This window comes from Numenius arquata, chromosome 1, assembly GCF_964106895.1.
Source record: "Numenius arquata chromosome 1, bNumArq3.hap1.1, whole genome shotgun sequence".
Taxonomy (NCBI): Eukaryota; Metazoa; Chordata; class Aves; order Charadriiformes; family Scolopacidae; genus Numenius; species Numenius arquata.
Window position 1 is genome coordinate 109,434,458 of NC_133576.1, and position 27,696 is coordinate 109,462,153.

Sequence of the window (27,696 nt, forward strand, 5' to 3'; positions counted from 1 at the left end):
ATCTACGTACTCTCTTTTTCCACACAAAATCAAGCTAGGAGAAAAGAGGGGAGAAAGAAAGAGATAGGTTAAGAGGGGCTCACAGACCACATCAGAAAAGACGATGACCAACGCAGGGAAGAGGAGGGAAGGTCCTAAAGCAAGTTCTCCGATTCAGAGAAGTTTCACACCCTTTTTTGAAATGGGTATGTGGGCAAATCTCCTTTTCCTAAAGTTATTGTAAAAATACCTGAAGACAGCTAGGAGAAATGGGGAGGGACTCTATCGAGGGACTGTAGCGATATGATGAGGGGTAACAGTTTTGAACTGAAAGAAGGTAGATTTAGATTGGATATTAGGAAGAAATCCGTTACTGTGAGGGTAGTGAGGCACAGGTTGCCCAGAGAAGTTGTGGATGCCCCATCCCTGGAAGTGTTCAAGGCCAGGCTGATGGGGCTTTGAGCAACCTGCTCTAGTGGAGGTGTCCCTGCCCATGGCAGGGGGGTTGGAACTCGATCTTTAAGGTCCCTTCCAACCTAAACCATTCTGTGATTCCCTATCAAAGACAATACCTGCAAACTAAACATTATTTTATGTTAAAGTGATTGAGAACAAAAATACTCATACGCAGCAACTTCACACTTGCCGAGCTCTACCTGTGCAGCAACTGCTGCCAGGCGAGAGAGGAATTGCCTGGAAAATCTCTAGTGTTTCCCTCACAAACAGGCATGTTTTCTGCCAGTACCACAATGTCCTGCTGCACTCATAAGCACTGCAAATCAAATCAAACCAATTTCATCACCATTTTGTATAATTCCAACAAATGATGGTACAGGCCAGCACCGGCTTTGACCTTCAGTGGGACACTAGCACTCCACGACACACCCATAGTAGCCCATCGAGTCTATTTTATTCTGCATTTTCTAGCGTAATGTGAAATATTCTTCTGCGAACTAAGTGCATATATACACCTTGACTGGTTTACAGGAAGAGTGTTTAAAGCAAGCACAGTGTAATTAAATGCCACACAGTGAATCTATTTTGTGTACTGCAGTCTCAGACGAGGCTGTTTCCAGCTATCAAACATCTTTATGTCTTTTAGAGACAGAGATTAAAATAGGCTTTAACATAATTGGAAGCAATGATCTAATACTTTCAGCTTAAAGGCAGTATTATTGTAGCTATAAAAATAGGTGAGAATGCATTTAAATGCTGAATAGAACAGGTTTGTTAACTCTTGCTCAGGTTAAAGTACTAGTGCGTTTGAAAGACATACCATTTTTTTTTTTTACAAGTGTATATGAAATCACCAATAACACTAAAAAGAATACTCACCAAGTCCCTTAAAAATGTTCATGTGAAAAACTTAGGAAGATAAAAGTTTTGCCTGTATCACGTAAGTTTAATAAGAACCCAACAAATGGTAGAGTTTTCTCATGTTATTTATATTTGATACAAGAACATATACACTAGTGTGTGGGCACTTACAAAAATATAAATAAAACTCTCACATTTTCTTTAACAACTCTTTAAGTGTAGTATAAGAACATTTTACTGAATGCTTACATACTAGATATTATAGGAAAGCATTATAGTAAGAAAGCTTTGTACTTGAATTGAATCGTTATTCAGATTTAGGCCTTTGCTTGAAGCCAATACAACTGTCAGTAATGACAAGGGCTGTGAGACAGGCTTGTTGTCAAACTGCACAGTCAACATCCCACCTCAAAGTGCCAGTTTCAAGCGGAGAAAAAGGATAAGAAACTAATATAAACCAACTGTCAAAAGATTTAATGGCTCATAACTCATTTTCAAGCTGAATGAGAATAACAAAAACAAGTTGGCTTTGCAGCAGTCCAGTATGGAGGTTAAACTATGGATTTCTTTCCCACTCTCTATGAGCAGAATTCAAAGCAACAGTTTGGGTTTAAACCCCGGGAAAGTAGAGGCTTAGTCTGGAGTTTTACAAGTCTCAGTTTCACATGGAGGCCTCCACAGACAACCTAAACATACCCGACTGGTATAATCCAAAGATCCTACACAAGCTATTAACTTCTCACACTGAAAACAATTCTTACCAGGCTTGACAAGTTTCTAATCGGGCCCCTGAAATCCATAACACCCAATGAAACATCATTGCTCAGTGCCTTTGCTCTTAACATCCAAAAACTCCTGAAACTCAGCAGGTGCGAAACACCCTCAGGTTGCTGCATGGGATTGATCTGCCCTGATGCTTAACAGAATGTAAAATATATACACTAGTTCTCCTCTGTAAGTAGCCGGCACTTCCAAAATACTGTTAGTCTCATAAATATAGGCACCTAAAACTGGTCATAAATCACTTCCTGGAAATTATTTTTACTTTTCACCATCAAAAAGAAGGGGAGCCTTAAGTGACGAGACTAGATTTTTGTGTCCAGAAATTATGAGAGAAAACCTATGCTAAAGATGGAAAATGATGTCCAAATCCAGATCCACACCAGAGGCTGCTGTGATAAGAAAGGGATTGGGAAAGTGAAGGTAGACAGACTCCCAGGAAACAAGCTATTAAAAAAATTCCAGACACGTACTGAGGGACCAGGGTGGCGATGGAAAAAACCCATTCATAATGAGGAAAAAGATACACAGATTTTTTTTTCTAAAGTTTAATATCAGATGGTATTATAAACTGCTAAAACCAAACATCTTCACATTATTACATCTGATGCACCATAAAACAGGTTTATGTTACAGTGTAAGATTCAATACTATAAAACTTGCAGAGAACTTCAAACAAAAGACTTTACTTTTTACCCCTTTTATTCACAACCAAACCAAATAATTCTCCTCTGTATACAAACGGGAGTATTTTCTTCCATCTTCTACAGCTCTTTTCAAACCAACCAGTTCTAAACATCAGTACCAACATTGGTAGTGGGAAATGAACCAGAAAGTGCCACCGCGGTCATTCGCTCAAGACACGCACACTTCTTGCTGGATAGCTGGTTGTGGAATTTTAGTATCCTCAGTCTTTTCCTGCCCCGGAACTTGGCACACAGTCTTTCGTTTGAATAACCGTAGACTCAACCGTAACAAGTCACTGTCCATTGCTGCAGAATTTGTGTACGTTTGTTTTGTTGCACCCTGATGATATTAAAAAATAAATTAAAAAAAGTGAAAACAGTGGCTTTTAACATGCAAGCCGAGAAATTAACCTAAGTACTCTCAATAATTAGGGATTTAATCATACATATTCACTAGAAAAGACTGAGAATTACTGATTTTTCTATTAGCATGCGAGATCATAAAACCTGCTGCAGTGCAAGAAATGGCAAAAGTATTTTTTCTTTTCATTTTGAAAAGAAAATTATCTAGGTACTTTTAACTTGGAAGAATAGAATCTTGTAACTCTTACAAAAGTACATGGAATCTTAAGCAGGAGAATTATTCAACAATTGTCTTTGAAATTGTATTTTAACCAATTATTTTTATCACGTATTCTCTAAATGCAGAAAGTGTACCTCCAGAATTTAAACCCCCAAACAAGAAACAGCACCTACTTCTAGTATCAATCTTAAATTAATCTCTCATCCTAAGTAGAAAATAAACAACCTGCAACCCTCTTAATTTAAAGTCTGTTCTCCATTATTTAAAGGACCAGGTCTACTCCAGAGCAACAAACACAAACATTATCTCCTTAAAGAAATGCTTTGCATAGTAGAATCTGTTCCCCCATTTTGACCAAACACTGTAAATGAAATACTTGCCTTTTCATTCTTCATTAGCTGCTTACGAATTGCAGAATCCCTTCGAAAGCACAGCGCTTTACAGCAAGGACCCAGGTTGCTGAGAAGACCGGCTCTCTCTTCTTTTCGTAGGAGTGCAGCCATGTTCAGCGCCCCCAGTTCATGCTCAAAAAGGTTTTCTGCATCTGGAATGAATTGGTATATGCAGACATCAACATACACATGGTATTTTTGAACAGCAATATGAAATTCCTTAAAGTTTTCCAATTTGTATTTCTGCCTTCTAAACAATATCAAGGTTTGGAAAAAAGGATATTGTAGTTTATATGAAAAAAAACAACCAAAACAAAACAAAAATAAAACAAGTAAGTCCTTCATCATTCAAAGGGAAGGACACGTATCCTTGTATGTAGCTTCAGCACTGGAAAGCAATATTGAGGCAGCAATCACTGAGAGGCCTAAAAATCAAGTGACAGTTCCGGGACACAGAGGGGGTATCATTTATGGTCAGACATGGGTGATGGAAGGTGCTTACTACTAGCTTTAATCAGCAAGTGGTATAAGTTTCACTTCTCTGCAAGACATCACATAACTGTGCTCATGCCAATACAGGGTTTGTCTGGCTATATGAAAGTGAAACAGCGCTATGTAGACTAATTCTTTTATCCAATGTGGATGAACCTGGAGAACAAGTCAACAGATGCTAATGAACTACCCCTTCCTACCAGCTATCTAAAGCATTTCATAACAGTACTCAAAGTGGCCGGACTAGTCCTTTAATACATTTATCGGAAGAAAGAGAGTGCAGCTAGAACACTTTAACCACTTTAACAAAAGATGGATTCTGAGGTGAGTCTTGTTCTGTGACAAGGAGGTTGTAGAGAGGTGGGGGTTGGTCTCTTCTCCCAAGTCACAGGTAACCGGACAAGAGGAAGTGGCCTCAAGTTGCGCCAGGGGAGGTTCAGATTGGATATTAGGAAAAATTTTTACATTGAAAGGGTTATTAAGCATTGGAATGGGCTGCCCAGGGAAGCGGCTGAAGCACCATCCCTGGAGGTATTTAAAAGATGGGTTGATGTAGTGCTTAGTGACATGGTTTAGTGATGGGGTTTTTTTTAATCAGAATTAGGTTGATGGTTGGACTAGATGATCTTAAAGGTCCCTTCCAACCTAGACAATTCTATGATTCTATGATTTTAAGTCTGTTCCTATGAAATGCAGATGAAGACAAAAAGAGTGCACATGGTTGGACCACAGCTCATTGATTTATAACCCTTTTACAACAAATAGGAAGATAATGATATAAAAGGAAAAAGAAAAGTAAGGTCCAATCCAGCCACCTCTATATAGTAAAACATTTGGTGTTTAGCAGAGACTGTAACACCTAACTAGAGACATCAGCACACCTGGGGAAAAATTAGCAGCTAAAAGGAAAGCCTGCTGTAGCAGTTTGGCAGAATGCACACAGAAGAGAACAAAGAGGCATTTTTAAACCATTCGGAGAATTTGAAGCTGGGTAAGACTAGTTTTTAAACAAGGTGAAAGGAAACAAAAAAGTTACGTGAAATCAAGGGCAGGTTAAAGAGAACTGCACTGAAGTCGTCAAGACAACCTCAATCACGGAATCACGGAATTGTTGGAGTTGGAAGGGACATTCTAGAGATCATCTAGTCCAACTCCCCTGCCAAAGCAGGATTGCCTAGAGCACATTACTCAGGACTGCATCCAGGCGGGTCTATGTTCAATAAACACAAAAATAAGTGAGAAGACACAAAAAGGCCACTTCAAAGGTAACACTGACAGCTTGTAGTCTGCCTAGGTGCCAGATGCTGAGAACATCTGCGACTAGCAAGTCCATATCCTTAGAGCAAATCACTGCATGTAATAGAGGGTAAGCCAACTACAAATCTCAATCCCATCACATGCTACAGATTTGTTTCCAAAGAAAATTAATTTAAGAAAAAAAAAAATCCCTGAAATCATTTCCCTTTTTTTTCTGCATTTCAGTATCTATTACCAGAAGCTTTTCATCCACAATGAGAACAAAGAAGGGAATACAAAACTCAGGAATAAAACAGGGAAACAAATTATACCACCATTAAGAAGTCCAAATAGAAAACACTAAATTTCCACTGTAACACAAACTGAATATCTAGCTCAAATGCCTGCACTTTTCACGGCACCACATCTCTGCCTTAGTTTAGACTACATATGGTGTGGCTGTGCAATCGCTATACAAGGAACCTTCACCTGGCAGATTACAGAGGAAATGCACATACTTGAACCTACTGGCAGTTCCACATGTAGCAACTATGATGCATGAGAGACTGCACACACCAAAGAGAAATCAATGAAGGACCTTCAATCCCCCAACCTCTCCAGAGCAAAGTTCTGCTTAATCTGAGTACACTTAAGATAGCGCTGGAGAGTCTCCTTTTATCACTATGGACTTTCTGTTTATTTCAGAGGAGTGTGCAAGGGCTGCTGAGGTGATTCTGCTCTGCAGTTCCTGATGCAAGGAATCCCTGGTAAGAAGCGCTGAAGTATACAGCAAAATTAAAGCTTACAGGGAGAGACACACAGTTCATACCTTTATTATATCAGGCAGTTCGCAAACTCAGGCAGACTCAATATTGTATCAACTACATCATTTATGTGAATTCTTAAGCATGAGAATTGAGATGATTTTTTTTTTTTTTTTTTTAAACTAGAAGAAAGCTAATACTGCATAGAAAGAGCTGCAAATATTGCAGTGGAACGTTTACAGTAGTTATTACTACCAAGTACACAGCTCAAATTATACTGCATACGATGCATTAAAAATGTTTCCATTTAATTTGACTTCAAAAAAAGAAGTAGAAGCAGTAGCAACAGCCCACAATTAATAGCTATACAATTTAAATGGCTCAAGCAAGCAGTGACGTTCATGGAGATTAACAAGATAACTGCATAATTAAAAATTATTATTTTAAATAAAGAACTAGAATTTACAGAATAGAAAAAAAAAATCAGAAAAATCTGGTATTCCCTAAAAACATGGGCTCCACAGATACTATTGTTTTTAAGTGATAATTTTCTCACACAGATCCTGGAATATTTTCCATACAGATCTTATAGCCCTAAAAGTCTTTTATAGTCCTAAAAAAACAATTCTACTATGCAAGTTGTTGCAAGCAGCTCAACTGGTTTCTGGGATGCCAAAGAGAAAAATCAGTATTCTCTCTCATGCAAAATCCCTGCTTACACTACAGAATCGCAGTAAACAGCACCAGTATATTTCATGCCCATCCCATCTATTATGCCTGTCTTACAGCACATACTCCATCCAAATCCCAGACCTGTGTATTATTTAATTTCCCACTTCTAGCAGAGACATAATATACTAATTTCACTTAGCTCCTTCATTCTGACCCGAAAGCAATCTATGCATTCTGGAAAGGATCCTCAGAAGGGAAGTAAGAGGACATGCAGAGGGCCTTCAAAGAAATTAAGAAATCTTATTTCTTTCTCACAATATTATTACTAATTCACTGCAGAAAATATTTAGCTTGCCAAAAACCAGCTCACACACTTTAGGCCAGGAAAGTATGAATGGTCTCACAAACAGAATATTCCACTAGGATGAAAAATTTTGTTTAGGCTATTATTCAAGACCTCCTCACCACTGCTGGAATTAAAACACTAATTTGACTGACATGCAACTGTATTACATTCCTGAAATTTTCACAAAATACTCATTATACACTTTCTATGGTCTTGAAATCTAAAATAATTAACTAATGCACATTTCATGAGGGTTTTCATAAAGTACAAAAGACAGTTTAATACCTGCAGAAACAATTACCTTTAGGTTTTTCTAACACTCTCTGGCAAGTCTCTTTTATTTTGGTGAAGAGTTCTGGTCCCGCCAATCGCTTGGAAATGCCAACTCTCAACATAACGGCACCTGGTGTGAATTTTAAGAGCGCAGCCCCAGGCTCCCGTGGTTCTTTTGGCTGCTTTGGCATAAGACTGGACCAATCCACATCTATAACATCCACGGGATCTGCAAAAACATTGACAGAGAATGAGTTATCGCATCATCATCTCTTACCACAGTTAATTAATCACACATACTGTGTACACCCCTGTCTCCTATAAGCAGTATATATTAGATGAGCAGTTCTCAAAGCCAGAACCTTGGACACTTCAGGTAAGAACGTCAAAACTCACTTAGATTGGTGGAAAAAAAGTAGCACATGAATAGAAAGCCTCTTGGATTAAGAAAACCCAAAACCCACACCTAATATTCTGCTTCATTTTTATGGCAACCCCTTTGTGAAAGGCTGCTCAGACCCTGCTTAGCCACCAGATTTGGACACATCACTTATGCATTCACAAAAGTCACAGTACAACTAAAAATGCTATGACAGATCCAATTTAAATGCTTAAAAAGGTAGTATGTCAACTCTGGATGCTGAATGTTTTTTGACTCTCCCCCTCTCCGCCCCCAAAGGATTTACCAAATAACGATACAACTGTTTATACAGCCCTGACGACCCAACAGAACTTACAACAAGCAGACGATTCCATGCTTTCCAGTGCATTTGGGAAGCATTTGAGCATGGATGAAGCCTGCTCATAAAAATATCAGTTCCAAATAATGATCAAAACCAAATGGGATAAATGAAAACATGTTTCTAAAAAAGATTACCCTTCTAGCTATATAAAACAAGATAAATATGACTTCATGATACAGCTCCCAGTACTCTTTACTTACCTCTATACTTCTCAGGCTTACCCATTACAGAATAAATGAGAAATACTTAAGAGCAAACAAACTACATGCTCCTAATTCAGAAATACTGTTCGCATAACAATAGCACTATATGCAAACTGATCTAACCTTTAGAATCAAATAATCATAAAGAAGTTTTGCTATACTTTTACCAGGCATCTTCTCATCCTCCTGTTGATCCTCCCGCTTTTCCGCATCACCTGCCAGAATTTCATCCAGTTCATCATCGCTGATTGGCTCGTATTCTCCAGCACCAGACCCCAGTGACTGTACATCATCAATCTTTGCTTCATCTTCTCCTACAGAGACAGATACATACTGTAGCTTTAAAGCAATCACTTCTGTTTCCTAAACATGCTTTAAGCAGCCTGAAAACAGAAAGGTTCAGAAACTAAACTGTTAGTTTTTAGGGACAAGTATATTCAACAGGTATTAACTCATGGAAACAGTGGCCTTTTTTTTGCCCATAAACAATGACGCAGTTTGAATTTTATGTATCTTGGTCATTTTTTTTGGTGCAGTATTAGTCAGACTGCACATTGAAGGCCATGTTCAGAAGAAACATATCTGATATCTGGTATGTAGTTACTAATACAAATCTAAGTTGGCACCACAAAGTCATAAAGATGTTTTTGCACATGAATCCAAGCTCAGGATTCAGTCCAAAGGCTCTAAAAGAGAAAGCAGAAAGAAACCCCCCAAAAACCAAGAAGGTCCAAGATACTCTGAATGAACCAATAATTCACAGACTTTCACACTCTTTGTGGAAGTCACAAGAAGAGCTTTTAGAAAGCCTTGCCAAACTTCTTTAGTTGTTGTTACACACCTATCCATCCACCTACATATGCATATACAAATACCTGTGCTCTATGAGTAAACACATTCCTTAAAACTTGTAAACACTGCATTTTGCAGTTCGTGAAAAGAACATCTGAAGGTATTATCTCACCTTCAAGACTGAAAGATCTTATTCAAGCACTCGGAAAACCTACTGGTCAAAACTCAGGCTTTCTTAGGGCTCTCCACCCGCCACAGCACTTGCAATGAGTTGTACCATATAAACTAGACAGAATTTACAGGGGTTCTCCCCTGTGGCTGACTATATCAAATATCTTCCAGCTGTCTTAACCAGAAGGGAAACCGTCTCTGTTTTAAGGTGTTCCCAGTTTATTTTTTTTCACTTGCCTTTGTAAAAGCTACAGAGGGGGAAGAAAAACAGTAAATCACCTCAACTAACCTAAAAATTGTCATGGAAAAAGCAAATAAGAGACATGTTAGCAGAGCATAAATTAACTACTCAGACCACCTGGCAGTGCTTTGGAGGAAGCTTATAGCAACTTCAGCATTATTTAGGCCCACTCCTAGAGCAAGCACATTAAGGTTCAAGACATTACAGTAAATTAGCATTTATATCCTCACACATTTCATTAGAAAGCGTACTACAGTAATTTGTCCAAGTAAATACCAGATACCTCCTTAACATCATCAGATTTGGAAACTGTATTTAGTTTTCAAAAAAGTTTTTCCTTTTTAAAAGGAAAATAAGGGGATCTATACTAGATTTCATTTTATGCCTTACGAATTTAAATATTTAAATATGTGCTTGGACAACGCAAATGAACCATTAAAAAAAATTACCGTATGAAGCAATTAAAAATAATAATCCATAGTTCTCAATACATGATTAAAAAAAAGATTATACTTTCTTGATTTTGAATTTCAAATCAAAGTTTGGTAATGTCTAGATTCTAATCCTCTCACTACCTTTACTGCCTTTTTTTTTTTTGCAGAAATGTACTTTCATATTAATTCTCCATTAAAAACACGACACATTAGTCAGCTAAAAAGGAGCAATGTAAACAGGGGTAATAAAGTAATGAAAGATAATAAAGTACACTAAACCTTAGAAAATCATAAACATGCCATATATATAGTATGCTTTAATAAAATGGAATGCATTTGAAAGAAGACATTTCTTTTTCTAAAAAAATAATCCTAAATATACCATAACTTTCTACAGATGATAGTTTTCAGAGAATTTAGAAAACAGCCTTTGAAAAATACACAAAAGAATACACATTAAAACACTTACAAGAAGTCTTTTAAAAGGCTAGACTTAAGAACACATTTAACATCCACAGCCTGTTTAGTTATAGGTGCACTCTTGGAAACAGATAAGGTACCTAGGAATAGCCTTTCACCAACTCTTTGCTGAAGTTATCACACTGCACTCTCACATTTATTGCACCATTCCTTCTTCTGTCCATTACAGCAAGACAGAGCAGACTTCCCCATGCTCACTACAAACACTATCTTTGACAAGTGCTTCCACTCCACAAGTAGCCTCTGTAAATGGAATTTTCTCATTTGTACCAGTCAGCCTTAATGACCACTTGGTAAGCAATCAGGTAGGAGATGTAGTAAGGAATAAATATTCCTCATCATCCTCTCCAGACAACATTTGATTTAACTGCTCAAATTAACAATGAACATCTACTGATAATTCTTACTAAGCATGCAAATATGAGACAATGTTCTGTTATCCTGTGTGAAACTACAAAAGCTTAATTAATTAGTTTCTCTGTCTGAAGACTACAGGCTTCAGGCCTTACCATCCTAAGCATCCAAAAATTCAAAATCCTACAATGCCTTTTTTCCTCTCAACAGATTTTAGAGAAGACAACTCCTGCAATCACCAAAAAATGCCAACTTACTGAACATAACCGTAACATACACCAGTTACTCTGGATTTACTCTTGCTTCTTTTACTTTGTTGATACAGGTTAAAAAGTACTTTGCAAACTCCCTATCCGTGCAAAGCTCAAGCTGTCTAATCTATGGGACAAACACTTAAGGGTTTGTCAGTGTTCACCCCTTCCTTACTTTATTTATTATTAATCCTAAATACATTTTCTCTGGTACCATAAAGGCCAGCAAACTGAAGCTGCATTTAATCAGATTACCTCAGAAAAAGCCATTTTTGGACTTTTGTGCCAAGCCATATATATGCCTCACCTACTAATCAGACAATCCTTTCTATGATAACTGGGCTCTGCAGACAAAAACCCAAAGAACAGTTCCAAGTAAACACTTTTTTTTTTTTCACTCATTACTTGTCACTTTCAAACTAAGAAATAGAACTTACGTGATATAACAAAGCAATCAAATGTTGGTGTTATTCTTTAGCAAACTGCCTATTCATAAGTGTTACACCTTGGCGAAATTATACCTCAAATCATATATGTTTCTTTACCTCAAGATTTCTTTAGAAATTAACAAATAACATTAACACAATTAACACTAAAGAAGATGCACAACAGATTTCTCTCTTATTGTGTCTGCTTCCACAGCAGAGAAGCTGGAGCCAATAAGCCTTTCAGTAGAAAATTATCCTAACATAGCTCAGTTCAGCACTATGCTAAAAGGGAAAGACTAGAATATTTGTCAGTCCAGGTTCTTTCCCAGAATATCTCACCTTCTAAACTCTCTACTTTTTCGGCCTCATTTCCATCTTCAAAACCTTGTGAAGGTCCTGAATCTTTGTCTGTTCTTTCCTTCTCTGAAGTCGCTGAATCCCGACAAACACCATCAAACTCCTTTTCGTGATCTCTGTCCAGTTTCGTTTCACTGTGTTTTGTTGATTCTTTTTGAGAGGGGATATCAAGAGTTCTGTCTCTCTCTCTCTCAGCAGTATCAGGGAGTTGTCTCTCTCTCTCTCTGTCCAGCTCCCGTCTTTTCTCCCTCTCCCTCTCTCGTTCTCTGAGTCTCTCTCGTTCCCTGCTCCTCGGCCAGTCTTTGTCAACATCTCGGTCCCACTCTCTCTGTCTCCTCTCTCTCTCTCGTTCTCGATCGTGTTCATGTCGATCTCGCTCCTGAAGCCTTTCCCGGCTATCAAAGGATCCAGATCTGGAATGGACCTGACGATCCGATTCAGGAGAACTTCTTCTTGAACTGTGGCTTCTTGAATCTTGACGATCTGAACAAAATATTTTAAATATAAGTGTGACTACAGCACGTAAATGTAATACCATTTTACTAGACCAAAACATTTTAAAGATTCAGGTATGAAAATGTACTTCTCAAAAGCACCATCTTCAAATTAATAATGCCTTCAGATTGTCTACAAATTTAACCTTACTTAAAAACATAAGGCATTTCTCCCACTCCCAAAAAAGATTTTTAGTGGCTACTTCCTAATATGACAGAAGCCAAACTGAAGGCGTATCATTTTAACCCAGAAGTTCAGGGGATCATCTCAAAATTCAAAATTTTCAAAACATGTCTTCTAAAAGCTAGGAATGCCCTGGCTAGCAAATGATAAATTCAGAAAAACAATTCCAGCCATGTAACCACAAGGAGAACAGAGAGCCAAAGTGCTTTAGGAGGAAGATATTTTCCTATTGATGCTGTGTAAATTTTAAAATATTTTATCCTTTTTTTTTTCCAGGAACTACACAAACAAAACAAGAAAATTTTTATTATTTTGATTTGCAACAAAGATGATTTCCATATGCATTAAAAGTATGCCTAACAGGAACCATGACCTCAGTGAAAATAGCTCCTGAGATGATAATGCATCTCTCTCCCAGAGAGAAAAGACATTTCCATTTCACATAGACTTCAGGATTTCCGTATCGAAATATGAAAAAATATAAAAAAAAAATTAATAATGAATTTAAGAACATTATTTAGATGATAAAACTACCTCAATGTTCTGTTAGCACAAGCATTTTCTCCTTCCATGAATTTTGTTTTGTCCTACAAATTACTATATTCCCCAGACAGCATGAACTGAATCTGACTGAATGTTTTGGTGTAAACAACACGGTAATCCCGCCCGCTGAGGATCAGCTTTTCAGATATGGTAATGTTTGCAGGAATCTCAATTCGCCCTAGTTTTATAAATGCTAGAGAGTACCTCTCCCCTCCCCTTCACATTAATTACAAATGACAAGAGTATACAGCCACCCAATAACGATTTGGGATTCGTATCTTTGCATTTTTATACAGAATGATAGGTCAGTCTCACTAAAACGCGTCTTATTACCTGACGATGTGCTGCGACTGGGTTCCCCTCGTTTCAACTGATCAATTCTGGACTTCCGTTCCCCAGTGATTTCTAGGCTTTTCTTCTCTCTCTCCCTGTCCCTATCCCTGTCTCTAGAGCTACTGTGCAGGATCCTCTTCCGTCCAGTCTGGTCATCTCCACTGCGATGAGCTGACTCATTGGAAGGGGATCTAAGCCTGCTTGAGGCATGGCTCCGATTGCTACCAAGGCTGCTGCTGCGCTTCTGATCCACAGGTTTACGGTGTGGTCCATCGTCTATAGTAACATGAGGGGCTTCCACCTTTTCACCCCTCGTCCTGTGACTTTTTCTATGGGAGTCCTCAGTGCTTCTTTCTGGAACAACAATGTCACCACGTTCAGGAACATCTTCATCTGACCAGTCACTAAATGTTGTATCGTCTCTTTTTTGGGGGACTTCTGCCACAGCTTTCTCAGGTGGTGCTTCAACCAATTCTTCTTTTGTTACAGGGGGGGTTCTCGGGCCTTTCTTCTTTTTATGATGTGGAACAATTTCTTCATCAGAAACTTCAGAATCACCCTTGGACCTCTTCCTCTTTTTCTCTACATTTTTCTTTTTTTGACCTTTCTTGGGTGAAAAGACCTGGCTTTCCTCAGTCGTTGATTCATTAGCGTATCTTTCCACCCCACTGTCATCATCTTTCTTCTTCTTTGTCGCCTTTTTCTGTATCTTAGACTTCCTCTTGCTGTCATCATGCATTCTATCAGAAGCATCTCTTTCTTCAGATGGACGGTGTCCAAGATTTTCCTGAACCCTGGACCTGGAGCTTTCTGAAGCATCAGGTTGCTCTCTCTGCTTATCTGCTGAAGAAACCCTCTCTTTAAACTCTGGTTCTTCGTAACGCCGGGAGCTTTCCTTCCTGTCAGATTTTCGCTCTTCTTCTTTCCAGCGACTCTGTCGCTCTTCTGCAACGTGAGAGGGGCTCAGTGACCGGGATTCCTGTGGCCGCACAACCTGGCTCAGAAGTCTGTGCTTCTCATCTACAAAAATGGGAAAAAGGATGCACTTCTATTGTTTAGGAAGAACAGGTGGACATTTGGTATGTTGTGCATGTCAAAAAGTGTCAATCAAAACAAATAATCCATTATTTCAGTTATATTTCTTAAGGTTTTCTACTGCTGCAGCAGCAACAGACTATTTCCATTATGATAAACATGCATCTTAAACAACAGATCTTGAAGCCACTGTCACCTGGCAGATGTAACATATAGTGACAAAAAGAAAAACATACAGATTAAGGAAAATGGTGTTGCTTATAAAAATAAGGGGAGGAGGACATTTATAAAAGCTTGCCCCATGCTTTTTCTATTTAAGATTACAAGTTATTTTCCATAGGCAGAGGGTAAGCTGGATCCTGCTGCAGAGACAGCCAACTCTTACTCACTTTTATCATCTCCACTGTTGTAAGCATCACTATCAGGAGAGTGCTCACGGCGACGTTTGGGTGACTGGCGAGGACTTGGACTGCTTTCATTTCTATGACGCTTCCTGCAGAACAAACATGTACAGTCAAATTCCTTCAGGTTCTTTAATGAAAATATTCAATTATTGAGTTTATCATCAATACAATCTCTGAAGCCTAAGCACTTCATAGAGAAGACAACGCATCTAAGGATACTAGGAAATTTTGTAGTTTTCTAAGTTGTTATTCCAAAACTGTTTTCTGATCATACTGTAAGATACCTTAAACTAAAACACTAACACTTAAGATAACTATCTTTTTAGCAAAAAGTTATGAAAGACTATTAAGATAAATTTTTTCCTGTGGCAATGATCCTTGCAGTGGGTTGACCCCAGCTGGCAGCTAGGTCCCCACCAAGATGCTTGATGACATCTCCCCCAGTGGGATGGAGGAGAGACTGTAATAGAGCATTTATAGGAATACATAATTCTCTCATACAAAAGCTATTAATTACTTCCAAGCAAATCAGCCATTCAGGGCAACACTGGTTTGCTTACCAGTGGCACAAGGTGAATTTTATTGTACTAAATGAAAAAGACGACAAAGAATCAATGCCACATGCTTTAAGGAAGCACCACAAAATTTTGGAATATTGTTCACACCTTCACTAGTAGTCTTCTGGTATTGAAAATTTAGTAGTGCAAAGGGTAACTTACGTGCCACAGAAATTTATTGAACAAAGTCATGAACCCTGACCTAGTTAGCTGCTATCTGACTTGACAGGCTTCAAAAGGAATCACAGTCCGCTACTATGCTTCCAAGAACCCCTGTGTTATTAAAGACAAGCCCACACAAGTATATTTAAAAGGGAAAATTACATGGTCTGACTCAATTGTTAGTTCCTGAGTAGTTCCATAATTCTGCACTAACAAAGCATCAGATTAGCTTCACTACCATAGTGCTGATTTTGGGGCCACCTGTATGTGCCACACAGATACAGGGGAGACATAGCTCAAGACCAGGCTCTGCATAAACAGGGTATGTTCTTCCTTATGACACTCCCTGGCCTACTAACTTACTGAAATCAACAGTAGAAGAATGCCTTTTTCGGTTGTGGGGTTTTTTGTTTTTTGGGTTTTTTTTTGACTGAAGTAACATTCAGATCCGCTTACTTGGATTTTCTTTCCTCATGGACATCTCTTGAACTTCTTTCTTCTCGGATATCTTCTCTCTTATCCCTGCGGTCTTCCCTTCCTTTTTCTTTGTCATCCCAGTCTCTCTGGCGATCTCTTTCTTTATCCCTGTCCCGACCTCTCTCCCTTTCTCGTTCCCGCTCTCGATCTCTTTCGCGCTCTCGCTCCCTTTCTCGTTCCTCCCGCTCTCGCTCTCGTTCCTTCTCCCTCTCCCTTTCTCGTTCCCTTTCCCTGTCATGGTCCCTGTCTCGGTCACGCTCGCGGTCCCTGTCTTTGTCTCGCTCTCTCTCCCTCTCCCGTTCCCGAGCACGATCTCGTTCCAACTCTCTTTCCTTCTCCCTTTCTCTTTCCCGGTCTCTTTCTCTTTCCCTCTCTCGGTCTCTCTCCCTTTCTCGCTCTCTCTCCCGGGCCCTTTCATCTCTCCTGTCATCAGACCTATCTACCCTTCGGTCTTCTCTTCTTTCATCCCGCTCGAGGTCATCACTTCGTCCCTGATGTCGTACCGGTGAGCTTGCTCTCTGATCTGTGAAGAGAGGCAGGTTTGATTACCAAGTGCTAAAGGGACATACATTGCTTCCACTACATTGATAAAAACCCAAGAGCTTTTGTTTTGACAATCTAGATATTGGTTTGCATTGAATGAAAAGCAACTTGGAAATTTTCTTTGGGAAGGGAAAAAGACAAAAAACAGTACTAATTTAGAAAGACTTCAATATTTAGGGAGCGAGCTTTCCCTATTTTAGGCAAAAGCTACTAAAAAAAAAAAATATTTATCTTCTACCAGATTTTTCTAAATGGCTTCAAAAGAGAATTATACACCTCACAGCCTATCTATTATTATTGCATTACTCAATGATTCAAAATCTGGTTTAAGGTTTTGAAAAGCTCTGAATGACATACATATGAAATGGTAAGAGTTGCGCATGAAAATTTTACTTCCTAAAACTGTTAACAGTCATGGGCTTTAAAAGAACTCATGTTATTTAGAATATAGTAAAAGTACTGCAAAATAAGAAACACTAGCCTGTCTCTTCACAGAAGAAGAGATCCCTGCCCAAAAATACACAATCAAATCCATGAGAAAGGGAGAAGCAAGGATGCAATACAGGAAGCAGAACTGCTGGAGGTTTCCATATGTATTCGCAGCAGAGCCTTAGAAGCTGAGTTTTTCAGTGTTCAGACAGTGGATTAAAGTCATAAAGCAAACTAAATTTATATAGAAAATGACCAATCCAGAAGGACAGTGAAACCGGATTTATCTAACAGTATTTAGTCTCCACAGACTTAGCTGCATTTTGTTAGTTAGATTTTGGATACTTTAAAAAATATTTCTAAAAATCATGACCACTTTATAACAACTTCTATGCTGATGTTAGTAGCATTTGACTCATCAAAAAAAAAAAAAATCAATAAAGCTATTTTTCCACAATATATATTAGGGGTACTACACAAAAGTGCAAAAAATGGCACAAACAGAGGTTAGTATTTTTCAGTCCATTGCTCTGGGGCTGAGAATGCCTTTCACTGTAAATTGAGACAACATCCACCAGGGGTGAGCAGGCAGAGGTTGAACAGGACTAAATCAATAAAACATGCATTTCCATCAGTTTAATCAATTTTCATCTCCAACTGAATTAACAATGACTTAATGCTCCCCTGTTACCAGGTAAAATTAAAAGCAAACTTGAGTGACATTTCTGCCACAGATGTAACACTTCTTCTAAAAAGTCAAATCATCAGTTCATGTCATTGGTTCCATGAACAGGTTTCATATTCTTTTAAGGGTGCCTATAACATTACAATATGTTTTATTGTACATACTAAGTATTAGATTTTATACATAAGTTCTGTAACTCCTGTTTGTTATGTCAGTTTTGATGACAAAACATCTACATGAAACTCTTACACGAATCAAGATACTGGAAGTGTATTAGACAATTAAACGTAGATAGTCAGCCCTTCTTATGTGATTTCATCATTTGAAGTGCTGTTCCAGTGATTGTTTGGAACACCTACGTATTTGCCTTAGTTGAACAAAGACAGCCCAAATTTGCAAGCTTACATTTTAAAATCATACTCAAAGATTTCTTACATATCATAGAACTAAGCACCAACCAAAATCTATCTCCACTTTCTCTGAGTGACAAATTTTACTGTGGTCTAATTATGGAAACTATGTCTTGAATTGTAACTCTGAGGAGGATTTACTATTACAGAAAGCGATCTAAATTTTTAAGGAAGAAAATAACAAATTTTATCTCCATTCAAGCTCTTTAAATTTTTCCCCACCAAACAACCCATTCAAAGCAACTTTCCTCTTCTAGAAATTTCTTTTTTTGTGATGACCCTTATTTACTTCTAAGGGTTGCCCCGCTCCGTTTTGGTGGGGTTTTTTGGTTTTTTTGTTTGTTTGTTTTTTTCTTTAATGTTTTTCTTAATAAATTAAGAACTCTGTATGATAGGAAAATCACAAATTACATTATAACATATCTAGGACTTATTGGGAGTGAGTAGGTGGAAGAGACGAAAGCTAGACTGCAAAAACCAACCTCCAGGACACACTCAGACTGAAGGATTTTTCAGCTGACAAGAAAAAGGAAGCCTGGAGATTAGGTTTGCTGAAATCCTGTCTTGAAGATGAGACAGAATCTAAAGCAGAACCTGCCACAAGAACAGGCAATGACAGGTGCATTTCAATAGACCAAAAAGCTCCTCACAAAGTAAAATACAAACCATCTCTTTGAAAAACTAAAGTTAAACAACAACTAGAACACGTATGTGACTTCCAAATCCAAACTCAAGGAAAAAAAAACACCACTGTAATTTTATATTTATTCTTCGGAGTTCTTCATTTCATTTCCATGCTATTTTCGTTTGCCTGATGACTCCTGTGGTCTTAATTGGTGACCAGTACAAATATTTTCCAAAGTGAAAGTTGGTACCAAGTTCCTTAGAGACAACATAGTACTTTCAGGTGCAGAAGTGTGACATTTTGCATACTATGTCTGAAAGAACAGTCCTGCATGCTCCTTCTATAACCACTGGTATCTGTACCAACACTTACTTGCCAATTATTATTGACCACAACAAAGCATTCATCAATATTAAGTTCCCCCCCAAAATTTTTTTTTAATTAATCATGAATTTAAACTGTCACTTACTTTAGTAGTAAGTAGTCAGTCAGACAGCCTAGTAGTCAGGCCTTCCCCAAAACACACTCAAATAATTCACAGTGCAAAAGCACTATGCTTCTACACAGACAAACAGAACCAGTGATGAAATGCAGCCATGACTTGGAGTTTACATGCGCATGTACATGAAGTGGAGGAGGAGGTTAAGAGAATGTAAAACACTTTTTCATTGAAGTAGTACAAAGAAATCTCTTGAAGTTTAGTTTGTCTGAAGACTACTTGGATGAATAAAAACAGAAGGTGCCAAAATCTAGCCAAAGGAAGGGAGAAAGGGCATAGCATTCATGCATACACTGCCAATGAGAGATCTTACTACAGAAGTTAACTTATACCAAGGACAGGACTAGTGTCAGTGTGTCATGTCAAATGAGTTATTTACCAATTAGGGTTACAGGGGCAGAACACAGAGGAAAAAAAAGGAGGGAGAGAGAACATACATACATATACATTTGACTACATATATATATGCAAAAATACACAATAAAATACCTCTTTCTCTGTTGTCGCGCCTGTCCCGTTCACCATGTCTTCTTTCAAAGGAGGAATCCCTTGCTTGTTCTCGACTGTCATAGCGATCCCGATCAGGGTAGCTACTCCTGGATTCCCAGCTGTCATGGTAGTTTCCACTACTGCTGTGACCATCAACCTGGGATCCTCTAGTCCCCCGACTTCCTAATAAAGATGTATCAGTATAAAAGATGAGTTTCCACATGTAAGGAAATCCACTGATATTTTATACCAACTAAAGTAATAACTTTTAATAAACTTGAATAAACTGTTCACGGAAATAGAAATCGTAGTGTCAAACTCTACTTAACAAACAACTCTCAAATTTCACATTTAAATTGTAAAGTTATTATTTTCAAACGGCAAACTCTTTCTAAATCACCACCCCCTGGTCTTAGCATGAGGTCTCTTGATTAGGAATATAACAGTCCAAAAGTCAGTTCACATTTATTCTGAGTAGGATGCACACCTACAGACAGCGCAGCAGGAATAACAGAGAAAGTTTTACACTTTTCCTGTAAAAATTGTATGTCATTTTCCTAATGAAAACATCACAATAAGCCTGAGAAAGCTAAAATGTATTTACTATAGATGATTGAAAGGTGGCAAGTGAAGCTGTTCTACAAAGTGCATCACACTTTCAAAAATACTGCCAAAGGTTAAAATCCCATTTTTCTTGGTCGATCAAGAAGAGTGGGGCAGGGAGGTGAAAGAGAATTTTCAGGTACCTAAGACATGCAGTTGCTTTTGAGAGAAAACAAAAAACTTGCTGCCCAGTACTCTGACACAATGCCCCCTAGAAATCTTCCATTACGCATCAGCCTCTTACTTGTGTTTGTAGCCCACAGGAGAACCTAGGGTTGCAGAAACTTTAAATAGAGTGGTGCAAGGGTTAGTGTTTGCTTTAAAATGGTATGGCAGGATACCAATGTTATGCCACTTTAATGAATGGAGAGCACAGAAGTGCTATAAATTCAAGCAACTGTTCTAATTTAATGACCATAGAATTGAACATAGCTTTAAAAGCATGAACTATTTGGCAGCACTTCCATATCAAATATCAAGATAATATGAACGTCAATATTCAATCTCCAATTATAGGGATACATTATTTTTTAAAATCATGCAATACCCTTGTCAGACAATTCTGGACCTCTGCCTCGACTTCTGCCAGTTCTATCACTTCTGCTCTCATTTCTGGAGTCACTTCTGGAGTCATTCCTTGTTTCACTACGAGAGCTCTCCTCTCTGCCATGGGATCTTCCATAGCTGCGTGAGTCATCCTGGTACTGGTCATCCTTTTTATGGGCATCACGACTATCTCTGTCCCTGTAGTCATGGGAATCCCGTGTGGAACGCGAGTCTCTCTGATCACGACTGTCTTTGGTATCTCTGCTATAATCCCTCGTATCTCTGGAGTCTCGAGTGTCTCTGGATTCCCTTGGCTCCCTCCGATCTCTGTTGTCTCTCGTCTCCCTCCGATCTCTGCCATCACGAGATTCTCTGTCATCTCTATGATCCCTGGAGGTACTCTGCTCCTGGTCATAATCACGATCATCTCTTGTTTCTCTTTCTTTTTCTCTTTTCCCTCTAGTTTCTGTAAAATGTTTAAAAGAACGTTATATACCTAGCTTAATCAGAGAAAGCAAAAATTCAGAAGACAAATAACATTAAAATAACAGTCAAAATACATTTCTGACATACCCAACACTATCTTCGACTTACATATTCATTTTCTGTGTGTATCTGCCTATATATTCAGTAAGCTTTAAAGATCTTTTTGTGAATTTTAATCTGTACTTTACAAATATTTACCTGGTCAAAAAAATAGTAAGTATAATACAAATAAATTTCAAACCTATTAGAGAGCAAGCACACTGCAATAATTTTAAGGTCGGATAATTTCTCCTCCTATCAGATTCTTTTTCTTTTTCTTCACACACATATTTTCAAGAAATTTGTGCTACTTTTAGACCACTGCTTTTAAGACCTCAATGCCCTGCTAGAAATACTTTTCTTCTGGTTTGGTGTTTTTTTTTTTTTTTTTTTTTAAAGGTTAAGTTTACAGCCAGTCTAAAAAAAGCTGACACATATAATCTTTGTAATCTGTCTCTTGAGAGAAACTGCATGTTTGCCTATCACAAATTGCTCAACCAGCTTTACAGATTCCCAGAGGGAATGACTGTTTCTTTGCACACACCTACTTAATGTCATTTAAGAAGACAACGGACAGAGCAATCAGTGAGGACTGGATTAGCATTTGGGCACCTCACAGAAAAGACTAATAGTTACCTACAGGTATCCTGCTGTTACTCAGCTGATCCACTAGTATATACCTGATACCAAGAGAAGACCACTGACCTACTGATGCCACCATTGCATTACATAATAAACACCTGACAGATGCCTACAGGATCTCTACAATCAGTCGAGCCAACAGAAGCAGTCCTATCAGGAACACACCATTGCACTGTCCCTGAAAACAGCTCCACCAACGCAGGAAGGATAATACAGATGTCTGCCAATATTTTCTTCACCCCATAGCCATTGGGATAGGTGCAGACAATGCCACAATTCGAAAAATCAAGTTTCAAAATGCAATTTGCAAACAAATAAAAATTAATCTTAAATGCTATCTCTATTCATACCATCCCGCCTCTCATGGCGCCTGTCATGAGACTGTGAAGTCCGATCACGATCATGCCTTCCCTTTTCTCTTCCTGGAGATCGGTGTCTTGAAGGGCTTCGCTTCCTCTGAGGAGAAGAGGAAGAGTGTGGGGGATAAGGAGAAGATGATCGCCTTGCAGGTGGGGAAGCTGTCCTTTGATAGGATGGAGAAGGAGTTCTTTTGCGGTGTGGGGAAGGAGAATGTCTTTGAACAGAGGAGCCTGACTGTGATGAAGAGGAGTGATGTCTGGAGGATATGGGAGAATGATGCTGACCTGATGGGGAAGCAGACCTGCAAGGAAGAGTTAGGATAGGCACACGTCATAACTTCATTTGAAAGGTTGTTACCATATCCAAAAAAGAGATTTAAATAATTTGTGCATTCTGTACCCTCGGTCTGCTAAAAGTAAGTGCTGTTTCTATAAAACATCAAACTAATCTTCACTCAAGGGTTCCAAGGATATCCTTTCAAAGTATACTTATCTTAAAATTGTTATAGCTCATTTAATATCCAACAAGTTGTCCAATCAAAATTACATTATACAGCTACCAGAATGCCTTCGTGGGGGAAGGGAAGGAGGAGCAGAAAAAACCATGATCCATCTCCAAACCAAGAACAATTGTTTTCTTCAATATAAGATGTTTTTTGGAGTTCATGGTAAAATTAGGCAGATAACTTTTACACAGGGTAACCCGAAGGGATTTTTTTTCCTTTTGTTTTCAACAGCATTATTTTTTTTAGAAATGAACAGTAGCTCCTCCTTTTGCATTTTTAACTTCTTTCTTTTATTATAAGCATTGATCTTTAAACAATTTAGACCTGGATCCCGATATGCCTATCTACTTAAAAGTTTAGCAAACATGAATGTCCACACAAGCCAGGAAAACTCATATCTAATAGAATAAGAAAAAAGTATACAAAGTGTCTCTCATCTTGGAAATCCCATCACTTAACATTATGAAGAAATTTGTTTACTGTTGTGTAAATGATCTTAATTTATCTCATGCACAGCCTAACGTGGACAAACACATACTTAAGCCTTTGAGCTCTGTAGTGGTTAGGGTTTTTTTCCCCCTTATCAGCATCCAAGCAACTTGCAAGTATCTTTTCTAAGGAAACATGCATTGTCCTTAACTCCCACCTCCCTTCCACTTCACAAAATTCCAGAGACTCCAAAGAGAAGAGCAGGAGTCAGAAAAACCACACATGGGCAATAAATTTAAAAAAAAAATCCCACTTGATTTTAAGCATTTAGTTCCCGCTTTTAAACATCCATTTACAGTGCTGGTGACTTCAAACAAACATCCAGATCATACAGACGAAGCTCTCAGTTTCAGGTGACTCACAAACGAGGGACTACTTTACCAAAGGCAGTAGTACCTCTCAGAGTCTTCCACAATAGTCCAGCAGTTGGTAAAGATATATATGTAACACAGCTTTTGCTGAGTATCTTGCAAACATCACAAGAAATTCTTCTCAGTGGGATAGCCGATGTTAGTTGGGCTCTAAAGAGAATGAGCTCTGGAGTCTTTCAGGTTAGCAAGCTTATAGCATGTCATTACTCTATCCACGAGCCAAAAGTTGCCCACCCAATACTACTCAGTAGTGGATCTCCTGGGCTAAGGCTTCCTGAAGTCCCAGGCTCAACAGATAAAAAGATTCTCCTCACATCAAGAACATAAAGCAATGATTCAGCTTTCAAGGAGCAAAACTTTGGGAATGGATTACTAAGTGAAATCCCTAGCAACTAGATGAAGGAACTCAAGTCTGTTAAGGAAGTCCTTTTTGGGTAATAGACAACACTGTGAAACTCTTCTATTAATGAGTATTTCACCCTTCCTTCTAGTCAATGTCAGTGACACAAGAAAACTGCCTTCAGAGCCCCATGGAGTAGTATGCTGATTAACATAGGCCCAGTCTCACGAAGACAGTGGTTTTACAGCCAGATTCCATTACAGATCCAGATATATTCACTAAAGGAAGGATGTTGACTTGGTTGTTGAGGCACTTCAGACTTGTCAATTGAGAGAAATCAAATACAATTTTCGCAGGACAGGCTGCAACAATACTTGGAACTGAGCCATTTCATCTCTACTAGAAAATATACCAAGAAGAGTGGCAGAAAGAAAGGGGTGAGACAGAAAAATGAAACGAGCCTTTGTAACATACTTAACTAGGATGCTCTGAAGAACAGGCTGCATCTCGTTTTTTCAATCTAATTCATACTGTGTCTGTAAGCTTGTACGCTCAGATATTGCCAGGCCCGGAGGCTATCACACTGAGACGCGTTTATGACAGTCAATGCCAGAGAATATTTGGACACCTCAACAATAGGCTAAGATTCTGTATCTCCTTCTCTGGAGACCTAAAAGTGCATGGGATCCAGCTGATGCACTCCTGATGTGGCTTAGGGATGCCTGGAATACCTACACACAGTCTGACCTCCAGGATGCTTATGCGTAGCTTCTTTTGTCTGGAAAATTTAAAAGCTTCGAGGTGCCCTTGTGCATACTCACAGTAAACTAGATGCACTTCAGGGCATGCTCTAGTGGCTGAGATTGCAGGGGTTTTTCTGTGTGTGTATGGTTGGACTCAGTGATCTCAGAGGTCCTCTCCAACCATGGCGATTCTGTGATTTTCTGATTCTGTAAACAATCTTACGGAATGGCAGGAAAGAGGAAACTCAGTTTCTTTGTCTCCATGGAAATATATTCATGCTAGCTGCAGCTTTCTATAGCAAGAGGGAAAGTCTGACCAATGACTGAGGAAACAAGTAGCCTCCATGTCTCTAAGACGACAATTTGTAGATGACGTCACATACAAATGGAACAGATGGCCTGGAATTAGTAGTAAAATTTCCAAAGCACTCAAAGTAAAAATCTGTCAGGGTCAGAAATGACTGACAGAATCTAATCTAATTTCATGACTTATCATCTTTAAACTAAGACTACATTTACTTTTCACCATTAAACCCTTACTATGAAACACAGGGTTACCAAAATTGGCTTGCATGGAAGACTATCAATGGTTTAGAGACAAACAAAACATTTCACAATATCTTTCCCCGCTTCTAGCAGAAGGCCTATTTATCTTCCCTGCTTAACATTCCCTTGCACAACACTCTATACATCTGCATAGAACCCCAGGCAGGCAGTGACAAGCAAAATACTGGAGCAGGTTATAAAAAATGGGGAAAACGGTACTGCAAAGATATTTTTCAATCTCCTTATTACTGCCGGCTGCAGGGAGAAGGGGCTGCTCTACTCCATTCCCTATAAACAATCCCATTTAGAGGAAATGTTCATCAGTGACGCCTAGCTTTATACAACACAATGTTGTTCCAGCTGAACTGAGTCACCACAGGAGCAAAAGAGTTTATGACTCTTGGGATTGCTGAATGGGATGGGTTTTGCTTGTTTTATCATCATGCAGATATATATGACACCTGGTGTCTTCTCCCCACTCTTCAACAGAGGTGCAGAAAATAAGTATGCCTCCCTCTCCTTTATACAAATATTGGACTGCAGTGGTATTTAGCACAGCCATTCTAAACCTAAGCTTACAGACTCCTTCAGACCAAATTAAAACGACGACTCCTTTCTTTTTAATGGGTGGTAAAAGATTTTTTTCCTCAGGCCCCTAGAACTAGCAGGATGACATCTTCCCTGAAACTTGCTGCAAGAAGGGTCTCTGAAATTGTCTTCGTATCATACTGTTTAGCCAGTTGTGCTTGCTTTTCAGGAAAACTGTGTAGAGCCAGGATTCATGTACCACCTTACCCATTTTAGAACAGAGAAACTCTGCTCCTTCTCCATCTCCAAAATAGAAGACTTCTCACTTTTTCTACTTTTTGAGAAGGGGGAAGGTGAGGAAAAACAAAAGTTCCCAAAGAATCACAGTCTATATCTCATATCAGACTCCTGAAGTTCCACCTGAAGCCAAAACATTTGAGAGGAACTGATAAATGGAAGCCTGAACTATGACTTGTGTTCCTGACGTGACAGGTACTCTCAATGTAGTAACTTGGCAAAAAACCCAAAAGTCTCAGAGCTCAACTTTTTGAGGCACACATACCCGCAACAGAGACATACGAACAAGTAGTCAAACCAACAGAGGAAGTTTATAAAGCAAAACTATTAATGGAAATAAAACCAATGCAATTGACCTCACACCTGCGAGAGGGGGAGAAGTTATGTTTGTGAGTGGTTGACTTGGCTGGAGCTCGGGAGGTTTGTCTTCGCCTTGCAGCAGGAGGTGAATACTCCCTGGAAGGGGAAGAATTACTGCCAGAGTGATCTGCAGGACTAGGAGAACGTTTCTGTCTATGGGAGCTTTCAGAAGGATCCCTGGGAAACACAAACAGCAGCTTGTTTTACAGGTGTAATATGGCATTAGTACATTTCTAAGATAGGACTTGTGCTTACAAGATCAAGAATCTATTCTTGATCAAGAATTCTACCTTATAGAATCAGTTTCATCTATAATTTTATATATGAAGTTACCTTAAGCTAGCAAAACTCAAAAATGCAAGATATGATCTAAATTTCTTGCTAATCACTGGACTGTAAAATACAAAACTAGAAATATTAGGTAAAATTACAAGAAAATATTTTTGGTTTTACTGTTTTCATGTGGTGGTGAAACAGAATTCCTATCAATGGAGAATTACCTTGCTACCCTATTCAAAATTTTCCATAATGTCAGAAATTTATTTAGAAGCCTCTCTCAAGCTCACAGACATTTTCAAACATTAATCATAGTTGCAAATGAATGAAAGACATTTGCCAGAACCTTCAACTATTTCACTTACTGTACATCATGAAGATTTGACATCGTTTCCTAATTTTTATTATTTAGGAAAAAAAGGGACAAAAATCCAACACTGAAATAAAAGGCTGTAGTCACCACAGCAATAGCTGATTATAGTACAGCAATAAGCCAAGCACTCTCTTGTTCCTTTCAGCAAGACCTAGAATGTTCTTTTCTACTGGTTACAACCTCCTTCCACTAATGGAGTGTGCAAGCATGAGGGAAATAATATATTTTAAAGAATGGTGTAATTTATTTAATCAATTAAAAATATACAATTTACTGGTCTTCGATTCTTTAGTCTTTGCTATGCCAGTTACAAAGTAAACACAAACACGTACCCTATTTTCATCAAGGG

General features: G+C 38.5%; 1 protein-coding gene across 3 annotated transcripts in view; it reads right to left on the minus strand.

Moving 5' to 3' along the window:
• Positions 1-1,405: 1,405 nt before the first annotated feature.
• Positions 1,406-27,696, minus strand: part of ZC3H13 (zinc finger CCCH-type containing 13) — a 44,419-nt gene continuing 18,128 nt past the window's right edge. Inside the window, exons 8-19 of one of the 3 annotated variants that reach the window (XM_074146974.1) lie at positions 26,702-26,875; positions 22,510-22,820; positions 20,994-21,458; positions 19,844-20,026; positions 16,143-16,686; positions 14,953-15,056; positions 13,529-14,548; positions 11,957-12,457; positions 8,634-8,780; positions 7,549-7,749; positions 3,726-3,889; positions 1,406-3,102 (exon numbers count right to left, since the gene is read on the minus strand). In XM_074146974.1, the coding sequence (XP_074003075.1) occupies positions 2,932-3,102; positions 3,726-3,889; positions 7,549-7,749; positions 8,634-8,780; positions 11,957-12,457; positions 13,529-14,548; positions 14,953-15,056; positions 16,143-16,686; positions 19,844-20,026; positions 20,994-21,458; positions 22,510-22,820; positions 26,702-26,875 (3,985 nt within the window). In that variant the 3' untranslated portion in view covers positions 1,406-2,931. Of the gene's footprint in view, positions 3,103-3,725; positions 3,890-7,548; positions 7,750-8,627; positions 8,781-11,956; positions 12,458-13,528; positions 14,549-14,952; positions 15,057-16,142; positions 16,687-19,843; positions 20,027-20,993; positions 21,459-22,509; positions 22,821-26,701; positions 26,876-27,696 lie in introns of all 3 variants that reach the window. The other 2 variants (XM_074146964.1, XM_074146985.1) reach the window with 2 other exon arrangements.